This window comes from Colossoma macropomum, unplaced genomic scaffold, assembly GCF_904425465.1.
Source record: "Colossoma macropomum unplaced genomic scaffold, Colossoma_macropomum, whole genome shotgun sequence".
Lineage (NCBI taxonomy): Eukaryota > Metazoa > Chordata > Actinopteri > Characiformes > Serrasalmidae > Colossoma > Colossoma macropomum.
The window spans coordinates 25,007,411-25,023,544 of NW_023494803.1; the positions used below are offsets into that span (position 1 = coordinate 25,007,411).

Consider the following 16,134-nt stretch of genomic DNA (forward strand, 5'->3'; position numbering starts at 1 on the left):
CTACATACTGTCATCCTCCTATACACTACATGCTCATATAGACTGCAAACAGGAGGACAGTGAGCAGAGAACATATCTTAATGCAAGAAGCATGATGAAGATGTTGCGAACCACAGCTCCTCCTGCAGGTGAGACCCTGGCCTTCAACAGAAAGGAAAATCAATTCATATTTCATAAGCTCGTATGCAAAGCAAATGCAATGTATATTCTGTAAGTGAATTTGCTACATCCGGTGCCAAAGAGTTGTTCTATTAGTTACGACTGCATTTTTATCTAAATCTAAATCTAATCAAAATTTGCTACATCCGGTGCCAAAGAGTTGTTCTATTAGTTACGACTGCATTTTTATCTAAATCTAAATCTAATCAAAATTAGAGGGCCCATATGCTTCATTTTAAATGCATTTATTTTTTCTCCTTAGGTCCACTGTGGGTTTATATAGCAAAAATGGTCATAATTCATTTTTACATGACCATTTTCCAACCTGTCTTGATTCCTTTGTATTAGGCTTTTTTCTTACTCTTCCTTTAAGGCTGGTTTATGTAAATGAGCTCTTTTCTGATTAGCTGCCCTGTACTGTGCCTCATTCTGAAAGCTGATCAAGTTGAAACACTCCTTGTAACTTCACAGTAGGCTGAATATATGGATATATGTAAATGTGTTTTTGTAACATTACAGCAACAGAACATTCAAAATAAGACACTTTTTGCAGCTTAGTTTCCATATATGAACATATAAACTGTGTTGACTGGGGAGTGAACTATATGTTTTGAAAGTTTAGCATGGTTACACTGCATGAAGTTTGTTTATGAAAATTCCAGTTTTCCACAAAACGGGCAATTTAAAATTTCCCTTTTTTATGCTGTACAGATAAAAGTATGTATCCATTCACAAAGTGAGGTTTTGACATCACATGAAGAAAATATTAGATGTGATTCAGCTCACATGTTTTGTTCATTTAAAGCTTTTTTCTGGAAGAAATTCTGTGTAAAAGCTCATGCATGCTGAATAAACTTGTGATCTGAAGGTTTCAGTCTTCATTTTGGCCTGAAAAAATTTGGTTACAAATCTGCAGGATCTAACAGCTAACAGTGAACACACATGTCAGCACCAGTACACCACACTTTAGGAGCCATCAGATAATGCACTGATCTGCCCCGGACTCAGATCGGAGACCCACTTAGATACTTAAAAGGACAAGTGGAGCCACTGCTAATACAGAAAATGATCACACCTCATCACCTTATCTGATTATAGGAGCATGTGTCGGCTGATTTATCAGTTAAGTGATTGGAATTCCTTTTCAGTCAGTACAAAAGAAAAAAAATGACTGCATACATCTTCCCAGGTTCAGAAGTGCAGTGCTGTCATTGTGAGGGACAATCTGTCGGAAAACTGAGTGGGCTCAGAGATGATAGGGTAGCAGGAGCGAGCACAGTTGCCATGACGACCTTGCAGGAGCCCTTGAACTTTCCATCATGTGATGCTGAAAGCTCAGGCCAGAGCACGTCTCTCCAACCCCAGTTCTCCTCAGGCTGTACGGTAGCTTGAGTGAACGTATGAGTGGGTATACACCATATCTGGCGTTTTGTGGAACCATGCGTGACACTCCGCTTCTCATAGGATTCACTCGCAAATACCTTGATCCTGATGTTTCATTTCTTTCACTGAGGGAACTCTCATGGTAAAGAGAATGCATGAGCATGCTACACTGAAAAAAGGATGCATTTTTTACATGATTCTAAGATCATTTCTGCATGAACAAAATACATCAACACAATTTGGTTTTCAGTTTACTTACTTACACCATAATATGTAATTCATACTGAAATAATGTACATATGTGACTCAGGCAAATTCAATGCACTGTTTTTTTTCAGTGTACTGCCACGCCAGAAATGCATGAGGATGAAATCCCGTTTTTTTTTTCTTTATTGCACTTATTAAGTAACTGCATCTGTCATACACATCCTTTAGAAATGTTCAGGCTATGTACACAAGACTTTTATCACGAGGAAAGTGTAAATACCACACTAAGTTTGATTCTTCTTCTCTAAAAAGCACTTCCTCAGTTACATGTACGTATACTACAACATAATCTTATCATGAAAAAATTCCTGAATTTTTTTTTGCTTTAAAATGCGCTCTCGGTGATGACTTTCAAATACAATTATGCAGGAAATGAACAATCTAATACCCAAATTTGTGTAGGATACACAAGCTTCATTCACAACATACACAGTAATGGGCAAGTTCATTTTAGTCAAAATGGCCACTAAGTGCATTTTTCAGTGTCAAGAAAAAAAAAAAACTGAAAAAATATTTAACAGAATTTAACAGAAGATTATACTAAAGCCTCAACAACTTAATATCATTTCAGTTTTCAGTATTTTGTGTGCCCACTCTTTGCCTTTATGGGAGCTGGGAGCTTCCATTCTCTTTGGGAGACTTGCTTTTTCCACACCTCCAAAGTTCAGTCCTAGAAGTTGTTTGCATTTTCAGATTCTCACAATCCAAGTAATCCCAAATACATTCAGTGATGTTGAGGTCTGGGCTCAGGGGGGTCAGTCCATTGTTGTTCTGAGAACACCAGCAGTGTCTTTGTCTGATTTGCAATTTGAATAAAATGTTTTTACTTTTTTGTCTATTTCCTTTTCTCAGTAAAGGCTTCTTGACAGCTACACACACATCCTTTATACCCCATAGCATTGAGTTGTCTTCTTACAGTGGCAGGATGCACAGAAACACTTCTGGATTTTTTTCAGATTTGAGAGTGGAGCTTGATCCTCTATCTCAAAGATGAAAGCTTTAAGTATTGTTTATTTCGTATACCAGTGGTTTGGTGGTCTACGAGGTCTTGCACGGTTGTTAGGAGTCCCATTTTCACTATCTTTTAAAAAGTTTTGTAAACTTTTCACTTATTTTTCTTTCACTTTCCCCTTCCTTATGCAAGTGGACCATCTTATATCTAATGTGCGTTTTGACTGGAACCTGAATAAATGAAATAATGAAAGGCAGTCTCTTACTTTTGCATAATACTGTACTTCCCACAGGAAATAAAATGTTTTAGTGTTCTCTTTACCCCATATGAGACATGAGTTTAAACTTTTTAAGAGAACAAATACTGCAGTGGATAAAGCACAATTTATATTTAGATTACATAACTCAGATTTCAGAAATATGTTTAACATGTGCTGGAACATTTGCGCTTTTCATTTCCAAAACATAGATCACCAAAGCAATCAGAAATAGGTTTGAGGGAGTGTTCACTGTGAGTTCAGTCAGGGTAGAAACGCTCTTGATGTGGTGGGCAGCTGGGGCAGTACACTAACATGAGGCTTTTTTTTTACGATGATAGATAAATAGCCGTGGCTGTTTACTTCAGCCGTACTGCGGTTCTCGAAATAGCCAGACTTCATCCTCAAGATTTACATCTCTGAAATGTGAATTTCAGATGGGCCTTGTCCTAAAAGGAACTTGTCATATCGCGTTATTCCTGTATTTATTCAAATGGTGTTTGGAGAATAAAGCTGTCCTCTGTGACAGTTATAGGTAATAATTATGGCACTGTTGTCCATCATCACCTTGACTTCATAATCCCACAGTTGACAAACGGTGGGGCGAAAGTGTATTTTCTGTATCCCACAGTAAAGTTCCCCCTGATTTAATGTTAGTTAATGTTTTGTGGTGCAAACCCTCAGGAGACCCACCGCCGCAAACTTTGAAAGGTGTAATGTCATCTGTGTGGTCGCAAACATGATTTAATGGGCAATAAGTAAAACTCAAGCAAACACAACGCTTTTAATATTCAGTTCCCCTGGTTACTAAGGATTTGTTTTAGGCTCCCAAGTGTTTCTCCGCAACCAGTGATACATTTAGAACCATGAAATCCCAAACTGCCTTTGATTTTTTTACATTTTATTTTAAGAAGCATGTTGCAAGGCCGGAATGCATTTTAGAATCAAAATCATACTGCTACACTTTAAAAAGTGTAAAAAAAAATGCTTACAAACACATTTCAAGACAAACAATAAAAAAATAAAAGAAAAATATATTAAATTACCATCAAAAGTTTGGGGATGCCTAGCTTTTCAAAATCTTTTGTGATGCAATTGATCATGTTTACTTTCTCAGTTTGCAATAACTTATTAAAAACAAGAATCCAACCACATTTCCAAAAAAGTTGGAAAGCTGTGTAAAATTAAATTGAAATGTGCAAATCATTTAAACCTATATTTAATTAAAGTTAATAGCGAAAACACAACATATCAAATGTTGAAATTGGGACATTTTATTGTTTTTGAAAAATACATGTCCATTTTGCATTTGATGCCAGCAACACATTTCAAAAAAGTTGGGACGGGGGCATGTTTACCACTGTGTTTCATCACCTCTTCTTTTAACAACACTCTGTAAGCGTTTGGGAACTGAGGAGACACTGCTGTAGTTTTGAAAGTGAAATGTTTTCCTGTTCTTGCTTGATATAGGATTTCAGCTGCTCAACAGTTCAGGGTCTCCTTTGTCATATTTTCTGCTTTATCATGTGCCAAATGTTTTTAGTGGTGACAGGTCTGGACTGCAGGCAGGCCAGTTGAGCAGCTGGATTGTTTTACTACAGAGCAATGCTGTTGTAATACTTGGAGAATGTGGTTTGACATTGGCTATGTTTACATGCAAAGATTTTTGCCAATCCGATTGAATACAATCCGATTACAGATTCAGACTGAGGTGTTTATATGCACACTCTATTCAACGATTTGATGGAAAATCTTCGTTTACATGCTCACTACAAGTAATCCGATGCAAAATGACGCGCATGCGTGGAGTAGCGTTTAGAGTAAACGTTACCATGACAGCGAACATCACGTGAGGTCCAGTCCGCGTGATATGAGTTTCCAGTTGGCGCGCTTGTGTTTTAATTGCTTTAAAATGATGCCAGACTCAGGAAAACGTGCTTCTCATGTCCTTATAAAGGAAGCGGCGAGAGGAAGACGTCGTGTTCTGAGACTCATAAGCTGGACGTCCGTCCCACCGCCGTCTTTTAAAGCTCAGAGCATAAACTTCGTCTCCTCTGCATCTGTGATTTTCAAAAAGAATTTCAAATTTTGATTCATTTGACCTCTGGACAGTTTTCCACTTCACCTTAAATGAGCATGGACCCAGAGAAGGCAGCGGCCTTTTTGGATCCTGTTTATATATGGTTTCTTCTTAGCATGGTAGATTTTTAACTTGCGTTTGTGGATGTAGCGATGAACTGTTTTCAAAATGGTTTTTGGAACCGTTTCTGAGTCCATGCAGTGATATCCACTACAGAATCAGGTCTGTTTTTAATCCAGTGCTGCCTGAGGGCCCAAAGATCATGGGCAGCCAATATTGGTTTTTGGCCTTGTGCTCTACATACAGAGATTTTTCCAGATTCTCTGAATCTTTTAATTATATTATGTGCTTTTTTAATGATTTTAATGATATATAAGCTCCTTGCAATTTTATGTCGAGACATGTTACTCTTGAACTGTTGCACTATTTGATCGTGCAGTCTTTCACAGAGTGATGAACCCTTCCTCATCTTTACTTCTGAAAGACCCTGCCTCTCTGAGATGTTCTTTCTATACTCAGTTATGTTACAGGTCAGCAACTGGTTAGATGTTCCACCAAGTGTTTTTTTTTTAACATTACACAACTTTACTAGTCTTTTGTTCCCCTGTCCTAACTTTTTTTGGAACATGTTGTTGGCATCAAATTCAAAAGCAGGTTTTGCCATAAAAATGATTTGCCAGTTTTATTTTCCAAACGTTTGTCAAAAGCACATATTAAAAAAAAAATCCGGCTGTGCGTTCACTGCATGACTGAAACAGCTCTTCTTTACTGGTGCGCACTGTAGCTGTGGGTTATGTGTGTGCACAGTGGCAAAAATGTCACTGCCATGATTTAATATATTGTATGTATCATACAATTCTCAAACCACCAGGATGCGCTTAGTGAATTAAGCAGTATTTTATAATATTGCACGGTTTTCAATCACACAAAGCAGAACAGAAGTTCAGTTCATCACACCAGCCGAAAATGAACATGCATTACCTGTTTTCTTTTATTTCTGATAGATTATGTTGACATACTGTTTTAGTGCCTTAATATAATTACTTAATTACTATGAAATTATTATGGTCTTAATGTGTAAGAACTCCTTTTCTATTATTAATTTGACTTACTAATTCAAAATCTCAAGAAAATCAGTCATTATTTCAACCTAAGGGGTCACAATTTGAACCTTAAACACAAAGAGAAAAACTTTCAGTCTCGTTTGTAGAAGAAACACACTTTTTTATAAAAAGCATGTGAGCTAAACATGTGGTTATATTGTCATATTTTAATGAAGTGGCTCCTGTGTTCAATTGCATGGAAGTTATTAGTAGATTATCTGCTATCGGTAATTAACGCCACTCTTAGTAAGTATAACAGGAAAGTAACAGAGAGAAAAGTAAGATTATATTTATAGACAAAAAAGAGGTGTCCCCAAACTTTTGATGGACAGCATTCCTAAAAGCACCTTAGCCTTAGGATCATCTTAAATAGTAGAGGGAGTGTTCACTGTGATGCTCACTCTACCATATAAGAATCATCTCACTGTTGAGATGCTTTTGTGAAAAAAAACAGCCTTTAATGATATGAATGCACCAGTGTTCTTGTGTCTGACCGCGGCATGCTCCTCACCGCATCATCAAACATATCTGATTCTTATACCAGCTCCTTGCTCACTGTCAGCAAACTTCTTCCGCTTTGGTTTTCACGCTCTCTTCTGTTCCCTCATCGCATTGCCCGCTGTCTTCCCCACTTCCTTCCCTGCAGCAGTTGCAGTTTATTATACCTTCTATCCATACAGTCACTACATCATAACTTCTCAGGCTTATATTCCTTTAGTGTCTCCAAGCATAACATAACATATCATTCTATATGAAAGTATAGCATATGGCTCATTAAATTTCCAGTGGAGGAGTCAAATTTAACTTTAATGTGTATATTATGGATCATTAAAGAGGGACTAAAATTATACCACCCTCTGAAACCTGGATAAGTATTTAACATGCTGCTTCACTGTTAACTGTATGATGATGTGGCACTGACAACATTCCACTTATAGAATAGGTCAGCTTCAAAAAAAAGCACAAATATGTACCTTTGAAAAGTGAATACAAAGTAAATAGTATTTATGTGCTAGTATGGTAAGTGCAAGTCACTAGAAGCAACGCTGTGGGACTGAGTCATACATTTTATTTATGTAAATATACAAATGTGCACTGTTTGTAAAGCAAATGTGTGTGCATACCTTTCCTGGGTGTCAGTTTCAGAGCTGTGCTGATCCCCATCACTGTCAGAGTCTGTATCCTTATTTTTTGATGTCTGGCTTTCGTCATTTTCTCCCTTGGATCTTACAAAGTTTTCATCCAAGCCTGCTTGCTCTAGGGTGGTTCTGTATCTGCGCTCTGCATCGCTCTTTGCATTTTTCTATTAGAAAGAATATAAAAAATAAAACTAAACTGGAAATGAAACACTGAAGTATGGTTGCAGGCTCTGGCTGGTTGCAAAAGTCAGAGACCAGCCTTTTGTATATTTAATTTCCAGTCACAACAGCCATTAATTTCAAGTTATTCATTTTTCAGTGCCAGGAAAAAAGCTGAAAACATATATTTAACTGAAAATTGCACCAAAGCCTCAACAATTTAATATAATATCTCTTTGCCTATATTCAGCGGAAAAAAGGGAAAGTATTTAGGGGGTGAAAGAGTCTGTGTGTTGAGAAACCACAACAGCGGAACTTGTATACATTTTTTCCTCAGTGATTAACACTCATTAAACAGAAAATATTGGGGATGCCCATGTTGTTATCGGAGTCAAAACAGACCAGAGTGTATAAAAGGGATTAAACTGGGCTGGAGTGCACTTAAGTGGAACTCGTATTAACAGAGTACATGTTTGCAGATCTAATATCAATAATCAGCTCCACCAGTTCAGCAGTTAAATTGGTTGTTGATGTTAGGTAGGAAGCAGATTTTTTTCAGAGGCCCCGCCATGTCTTCGCACTGACCTGTCTTTATTACAGTGTCCATTCTTTTCAGCAGACTCGCTTTCAGTTTTTCAAAGAAATCTCCAAGGATATTTTTCCACACCTCCAAAGTTCAGTTAGAAGTTGCATTTTCTCACAATCAAAGTAATACCAAACAAAGTCAGTGATGTTGACGTCTGGGCTCTGGGATAGTCAGTCCATTGTTCTGAGAACACCAGCAGCATCTTTGTTTGATAAGTATCTCTTGATCTTCTCAGCAGTGTGCTTGGAGTCGTTATCTTGCTGTAGAATGAATTTCTTCCAGGATGTTTTCTGAATTATACTGTATAATGTATTAAAACCTGTTTGTACTCATCAGCATTCATGATGTCTTCAATCAAAAACAAGTCACTAAATCCAGACATTGTTACTGTAACGTGCCAAGCAGATTCAGACGCTCGCAGATGTAAAACTCCAAGGAGGCTTTACTGATAGAATCACAATCCAAAGTCGTTGTCACAAAACAATCATGGGTCAATTCCAGAAAGCACAAAAGAAGCAAACACTCAATCATAACACCAGGTTGAATGTCCAAAAAGGGAGAGGCAAAAATGTAATCAGGAATACAGGCAAAAGGTCAAAAATCAGAGATCGTACACAATGGCAAATAATCCGAAGGGCAGAGCAAAAAGGGCAAAGTCGAGAAACGAAAGGCAAAGGTCATACACGAAAAAACATACAATGGAAAGAGCGCTTAGTAGATCACGCAGTGGATACAATACCTCGCAAAGTCCCTATGCTAAAGCCCGGGCTATAAACTAAACTAGAGTTGTCATATGATCAAGAACACAGGTGACACCCATTAGAATTCAGGTGAACGAGAACACTGATAGGAGCAGGAAGTCACGTGAGGAGTCAGGTGATCTCCCATAGAATTCTGGGATGTTGAGTCCAGGTTAGTGTCGGCATTGGCTGTGTGGAGGTCATGTGATCTCCCAGAGGATTCTGGGAGATTGAGTCCGAATCCAATGAGGTACTCGGAGGATGCGTGACAGTTACACATCCCCAAACATTCACTGATCCTCCACTTGCTCACTGATGGCCTGAAGAGTTTTTCCTTGCTTCAATGGCACACATACTGCCTTCTCAAAGATCTCAAATTTAGACCCAGTTGATAAAAGTTCTTGACAGCTACACATCCTTTCAAACTCAAAATAGTGTTGTCTTCCCACACCTGTGATTTTTTTCAAATCTGAAGCTCAGTTCAGAACAGTGGAGCTTGATTTTCTCCAATCTCTCAAAGATGAAAGCTTTAAGAAATGTCTATGTGCTGATACCAGTTTTGGTGATCTAATAGGTCTCAAACTTTTGTTAGAAGTCCCATTATCTCTGTATCATATAATCATTTTTTGAAATTCAGTTTTGGACCTTTAGTTCCCTTATTTTCCCTTCATGATGCAAGTTGATTATTTTATATATTTTTAATTATTTTAGTCTTTTTGAAGGGTAACAATGTCAGACTCCTTTGGGACATCTTTTTTTCTTAGGAGGACACAGCTGTAACTCACTGGATTTAAGATTAGAATGATGGAAAAGTTAAAATGGAAGTAACATGCACAAAAATAAAGAGTAAAAACGAAATACAAATTAAACACTGATAGATTTCATATTATATTCAGTGTTGGAGACTGTTGTGTAATTTTCTGTTAAATGTATGTTTTCTCTGGAAATTTATTAAACAAAAGGGTATGTTTACGAATTAAAAGCATATTGTGCTGACAATCAAATTACAAAAAGGCTGCACTTGTACCTGTGAGACCTGTTCGAAGAGGTACGGGCGGGCTGTGACTCGAGCTTTCATCTCCCTCAGTTCTCTTTTATAATCTTTCGCCCTCTCTTGATCAGCGTGTCTACAGTGATAAGAAAAAATAATGAATTCAGACGTTCATACTAATAAACATACTGATTATGTCATAAAAACATGACCTGGTTGCTCCTTAAGGTCAGAAGAAGAGTGCCTGCCTGTGCTGCTTGAGTTTCTCCTGATAGACTTCTTTCAGACTCCTATGTGGGTCCATGGCCTTGGCCCGTGCTGCTACTGCTCTACTCATGGCTTGAGAATTCATTCGGTGTTGTTTCATCCACTCAGCGTTTTCCTGCTCCTTACTGTCCCGCAGCTCCAGAGACTTCCTGCATAGTGTGGAAAAAAAATGAGAACAAAAAGGAAAAATTTAGGAATCATTTCCTTGGAAAGGTCCACTTTCTATTCAGTCTCAGGCCTACTAAGTTCCTTTATGATCTAAGCCTAAAAGTATCCGCCAGGCTGGGTATAGCTTTAATGTAACTTACAGTACAGTAAAATTACAGTATCATGTTACAGTATCATCTATGTCATCAGCACAGACTCAGTAATACCAGTTACTGTACACAGATATTCAGTGTAACAAATTGAAATAGAGTGCAAAGAAAAGAATGGGTAACGCTTCAATATAGGGGGACATCATATTGTCCTGTTTTTGTGCTTATTAAGACATAACAAGCCAAAAGTTGGTAATTAAAGGGCTGTTTATTACTACATTATTAAGCAGGGTAAAGTAAGCATTTTTCCTGAGCACTTTAATGCTCTTATTATACCTTAACAAGCCAGTGTTGTCTATTACTGCATTATTAAGTAATAAGGGTAAAAAAACACATTTGCTAGAGCACTTTTGTTTGTGTATTATATATCATACTCTTTTATGTAACATTTTAGGTGTCCTTTATTATACCCATAGTAAGCAATATAAAGTTAGCCGGCAACAAACTTTGCCTAACTAAGCAATTAAACCAACAACTACTAATTAAATTAATGCTTGTTACTTCATTATTACACAGAAACTAGGAGGAATTAAGCATTTTTCAATGCATGTACTTCTGGTTTAAAATGCACTTTACTTTAGATGACACTTTGCTGTGTCAGGGAAAAAAACAGAGAAATATAGAGTATAATATACATTATATAATATAGTATAGTATAATAGTTATTAGCTTTCTAGAGCTTCCTGCTCACCTTATAGCCATGGACCTTTTTCTCGCAGCATCCGTTATGTACGTTGGAAGAGTATCCATGGATAACGATGTCAAGCCACCAAAAGAATTGCTTCTCTTTAAACTGCTCTTGCTTGTAGAGCTCTAATGATAGGAAAATGAAAAGTTACAGTACACACATCTTAGGAATTTTAAAAGACTTCAAAGAAGACCTCAAATAGCAATTGAATTTAATTTTGTTTGACCTAAAACCTCAAATAAGAATTTATTATTTAAATTTACAAAACAAAAAAAGCAATGAAAGTGAAACCAACCAGCGGTTGGTCTGTGCTGCTTCTGCTGTGACGTGGCTGGAGAGTAGATGTGCGCAGTTTGAATGGTTGGCAGAGGGTAACCTCTCTCCTTTCTGCTGTTTCCGTCAGCTTTTTCCGGAAGGCCTGGTACAGCTTATCAAAGTCTGGGACCTGAGCATTGATCACTGGTCGGAAGGATGACCTTTGCTCTAAAAAGCCAAGTACTCTGCTCTTGGTCCTCTGGGCAGTGCGTGCCTGCTGGCCATCAGCTCTGGGTGCCTGGCTCTGGATGGGGGCTGAAGAGGCCCTGAGGGTCTCCTGAGCCCTCGCCTGAATGCGGATCTTCCTCTTCTGCTCCTCCTCTGTGACATTAATTGAAGATTAGAAATTCTGAAGGTAAAGCTTTGCAATAAATGAAGAGCTTTATTTTACCCCAAATGCTGTTGATCTGCCAGGACACGTTAGCAAAATTCAGGCTTTATTTATATATGTTATTTAGTGTCATTAATCACATAAAAATCCGATTTGAGATCACAGCTGTATGCAAAACTTTGAGCACCACTTTTTCTTGATTTTTGAAGTGACAAAGTAACACAATCACTGCAGCAAACCACTACAGCCAACTGCTTCCAGATCACAATTTTTACTGTCCAAAATGTCATTAAGAAACCTATTAAGAAATTGGAAGTGTGGAGGTCAAGGCAAAACAACAAAAAGGTCAAGACAAAAAAAACTCTCAGATGGAACTGCTTGTATCCTGGCCAAAAAGCCAAAGAAAACCCCCAAAATGACAACAGAGAATCTGCTGGAAGGTTTATGTGACTCAGCAGTGGTAGGAGTGGTGGTGCACTGTTATACTGTGCAGCGTTTTTTGCACAAACATGATTATGCATGGAAGAGTTTTCATAAGGAAACCTTATCTGCAAATCACAAATTTCATCATGTTCATAAAATGTGCAAAACAACATCTAGATATGCCAGAGATGTTATTGAAACAAGTGTTGTGGACTGATGAAGTAAAAATAGAACACTTTGGCTACAATCACTAAAGTTATGTTTGGGGAAAAAAGGAGCAGCATTTGATGAAAAGAACACCTTGTCAACTGTTAAGGGGGCAGATCTATTGTGCTTTGGGTTGTGTGGCAGCCAGTGGCACAGGAAACCCTGCACAAGTTTAGGAAGAATGAATTCCACTAAATGTCAGCATAAGATATCTGTTGGCTGTCCAAACTGTTACACATCAAAATTGCTTTTTTCTATCTTTTACGTTAATCAAATATAAACTAAATCATAAAAAATGTAATTTGGCCAAGAGTACCCAAACATTTGCATACACTTGTACATAAAACCTCAACACACAAATGACTGATGATTTATGCAGTTTGCACAGTGCTAAATGGTGGAGTATAGTTTTCCATTACTTATTAGCTACACTATACTCATAGCTGTGGAAGCAAACTTCAGACACCAAACATGCTTTAGCTGATGGTCTACATTTAAGGTAAAAGGAGTGTAAATTTGATTTTCATTGAACTATTCCTTTAAACAAGGAGGCTGATTGCTACTCTGTTCCAGAAAAATAAATATGAAGGATAGACTAACGGTTTTACAGCCGACTTACTGCTTACATATCTTTTGCTTACAAGCTCTGACTACAAATAGTAATAAATAGGCTACAGATGTGGCAAAAGTGCTGCCTCTTAATCTGTGGTGATGAAACTGTATGAGGAGGACCTTTTAAATGTTCAGAGATGGCTGGGTCTGTTACTGCATTAGGTACAGTTTTCCTCCTTCCAGCATGCTTGCTGGTTTCACTCTGTTTGTCAGTGGCTTTCTCCTGCTTTGCCCTCTCTTTCGTCCGCTCTCTCTGGTGGAAAGTAAAGGGTCTCTGCATGGATAAGAGGACCTCTTTCCTCTGCTGCCGCCACTCCTGCCTCATCCGTTCCTGCTCACTGACAATATTATCATAAAGGGACTTGAAGACATGCTCAGGGACAGGTGCTACACGGAACTGTTTCTGACACTCAGCCCAGTCTATTTCCTCTTTATCAAATATGGTTTGCTTGGACTCTTTGGCCTGGAGAAGAGCTTGCCTCCGGCTCCCACAAGTCTGGGGCATAACTGGATCAAAAGACTTCCCCAGGTTCATCTTGGTACTCAGATCAGGTGTGGAGGAGGATCTCTTTGGTCTATTAAACCTTTAGGTTTAGAGAGACAACAGCATTACCACATGCAACAATAAGCACAATATACACTTTCAGTGACATATTTAAGAGGTACAGCAGTGTTTATGAACTATATCAAACTGTTTTATTTATTTTTTTTAAAATAGGGAAAATTCAGTTTTTTCATGACAAGGCCCCTTTAAATAAATAATTCCAGATTTTCAATGTAGTCTTAGACTTTGGACCTCACAACTTTTATCCAGTGCTGATTCAGTACTAGTCAAAAGACACATCAGCCTCCCTCATCGAGTTATCAGGATGTTCCATCAGGTGAGTCCAAACTTCTGACTAGTATTGTATCTGTAACAAGTGCGTCTTATAACGAGTGAACTTACATGTAGGTATCTCCTCTGTTTTTAACACTGTTCCCATCACTACTGGGAGTTTCTTGTGGTCCACTGGTCTTATGTGAAGTGTCTCTGTTTTCAGAGAGCAGAGAATTCTGTAGTATTCTACTTTCCAGACCAGCCTGGTGCTGCAGCTCAATCTGCTGGAGCTGCTGCCGGTGTGTAGCTTTCAGGAATTCTAAATGCTGCTCCAGAAATATCTCAGACCTCTCCCTGTCCTCTGAATAGGAATGTAGTTTCTCTGAAATTCCCATCATCCCTTGCTGAGCAATGCTCTTTTCAGACATGGAATCTTCTAAGGGTGGGAAAGCCTGGAAAGAGTAGCAATTTAACTTAACATTAGTCATTTACATTTTCAAGAAATACAAAGTTTGTCATGAGATGACAATTCTGGAAAGCTTATGAGAGCATTTCCATAAGCTTTTTATGGGGAAATATTGTGCAGTATATATATCATTGTGCAGTATATATATCATACATTCCATACATGTATATATATATACATGTATGGAATGTATACACACACACATGAGCCTATCCCAGCTGTCATTGGGTGGAAGTCAGGATACACAATATATATACAAAAAGTCAGTAAGTATTTATGTACTCTGAAAAACTCTAATATTATTAAATACAAATAACATGAATGCAATAAGTAGTGATTTTATGTGTGAGTGTGAGGCATCAAGAAGAAATCTGGATCCAAACCTGTGTTCTTCTCACAAGTTATCAGCTACTAAAGCTAGAAAAAAAAGAAACATAGTTAGTGCTTAGCCTACTACTGATACACAACATAAGGTTACATAGTATTCAGTACAAAAACAAACCAAAATAGAACAGAATAGAATAGAATAGAACATACACTCTAAAAAACATGTTTTTTCAAGGGTTCTTCAGTTCTATTTAGAACCATAAGTTCTACATAGAACAATTTCATGCTTAAATGGTTCTTTGCATGGTGAACTGGTTCTCTTCAGATTGATGGAGAACATGTATGAACATTTTTAAAAAGTGGTTCTATATAGCACCATTAAGGGTTCTTTAACTGTTTTGATGTCAAGTTTGTAACAATAGATAAACCCTTTTTGGTTTTATACAGAACCACTTTCAGCAAATAGAACATAAACTCTTCAAAAAGATTGTTCTTCAAGGGTTCTTTAGTTCTATTTAGAACCATGAGTTCTATATAGAACAATTTCATGCTTAAATGGTGAAATGGTTCTTCAGATTGATAAAAAAATGTGTCGTACATGAACATTTTTGAAAATAGTTCTATATAGCACCAATAAGGGTTCTTTTATTGTTACGATGTCTAGCTTGTAACAATAGATAAACGCTTTTTGATTATATATAGAACCATTTTCAAAAAGGTTCATCGTAGAACCATATACTACACATTCTCCATCAATCTGAAAAATGAAAAGCAGGAAATGGTTCTACACAGAACTCGTGGTTCTAAGCAGAACCATTCCTTTTGCTAAAGAACCCTTAAAGAAAAATCTTTTTTAAGAGTGTAGCACTGGTGTTTCTTGGGCTATGCTGTGAGTGAACAGCGCCTGTTGCATTGGAAAGTGGTGGGTTGTCGTTGCTATGGCAACCATAACGCCGAATCCACAACACGCCATTATTTTGGTGGAAATCTCGTAAAAGCGAATGTTTCTGTCATCTATGAGACATACATGTGTGCGCTTAAAGTGGCTGCACATAAATGTTAACTTACACTGGGCTATTGAGAAATGTTACAGTCGATTTGCCTCTAAGTTAATGCAGCTTACAATTCTGTCCAGCGATTTACTCAGGCTCCTCACCGGCTCCTCATCTGATTCACGGTGCGGCCAACATGACGCAGTCACGGACGCACCCAGACATAATCCGATGATGGTATTTTACTTTTCATTTCCCTGGAACGGTCGCCAGACGCCTCTGGACTTGATCTCTAGCGCACTAATCCCCACCCACCGGCGCCCGAGGACGCGCAAATACGATGGGCTTAATATTGGAAACTGTATGGAAAAAACGCTTATTGTTCTTTCAAGGTATGATAAGCGATGAAACATTCCCTGAAACAATTACAGTGGAAAATTTATCCTTTCATATCCAGCATCTTATTTTTAGAAGATATCCTTCCTCTTTTGAATGTCTTCCTGCAATTTCCCTCCAGGGCAATAGATGGCGGTAAATCTAATACATCAGCACTTTAT

At 37.9% G+C, this 16,134-nt stretch overlaps 1 protein-coding gene across 1 annotated transcript; it reads right to left on the reverse strand.

The window, feature by feature from the left end:
- Positions 1 to 5,381: 5,381 nt before the first annotated feature.
- Positions 5,382 to 16,130, reverse strand: fam161b (FAM161 centrosomal protein B). The gene is made up of 10 exons (XM_036592943.1): positions 15,654 to 16,130; positions 14,642 to 14,675; positions 13,922 to 14,244; positions 13,096 to 13,559; positions 11,383 to 11,723; positions 11,091 to 11,212; positions 10,064 to 10,231; positions 9,852 to 9,951; positions 7,325 to 7,503; positions 5,382 to 6,840 (listed from the first exon to the last, which is right to left on the reverse strand). The coding sequence occupies exons 3-10, from the start codon at positions 14,218 to 14,220 to the stop codon at positions 6,759 to 6,761; spliced, it is 1,755 nt and encodes a 584-aa protein (XP_036448836.1). The 5' UTR covers positions 14,221 to 14,244; positions 14,642 to 14,675; positions 15,654 to 16,130; the 3' UTR covers positions 5,382 to 6,758.
- Between the last annotated feature and the right edge of the window lie 4 nt (positions 16,131 to 16,134).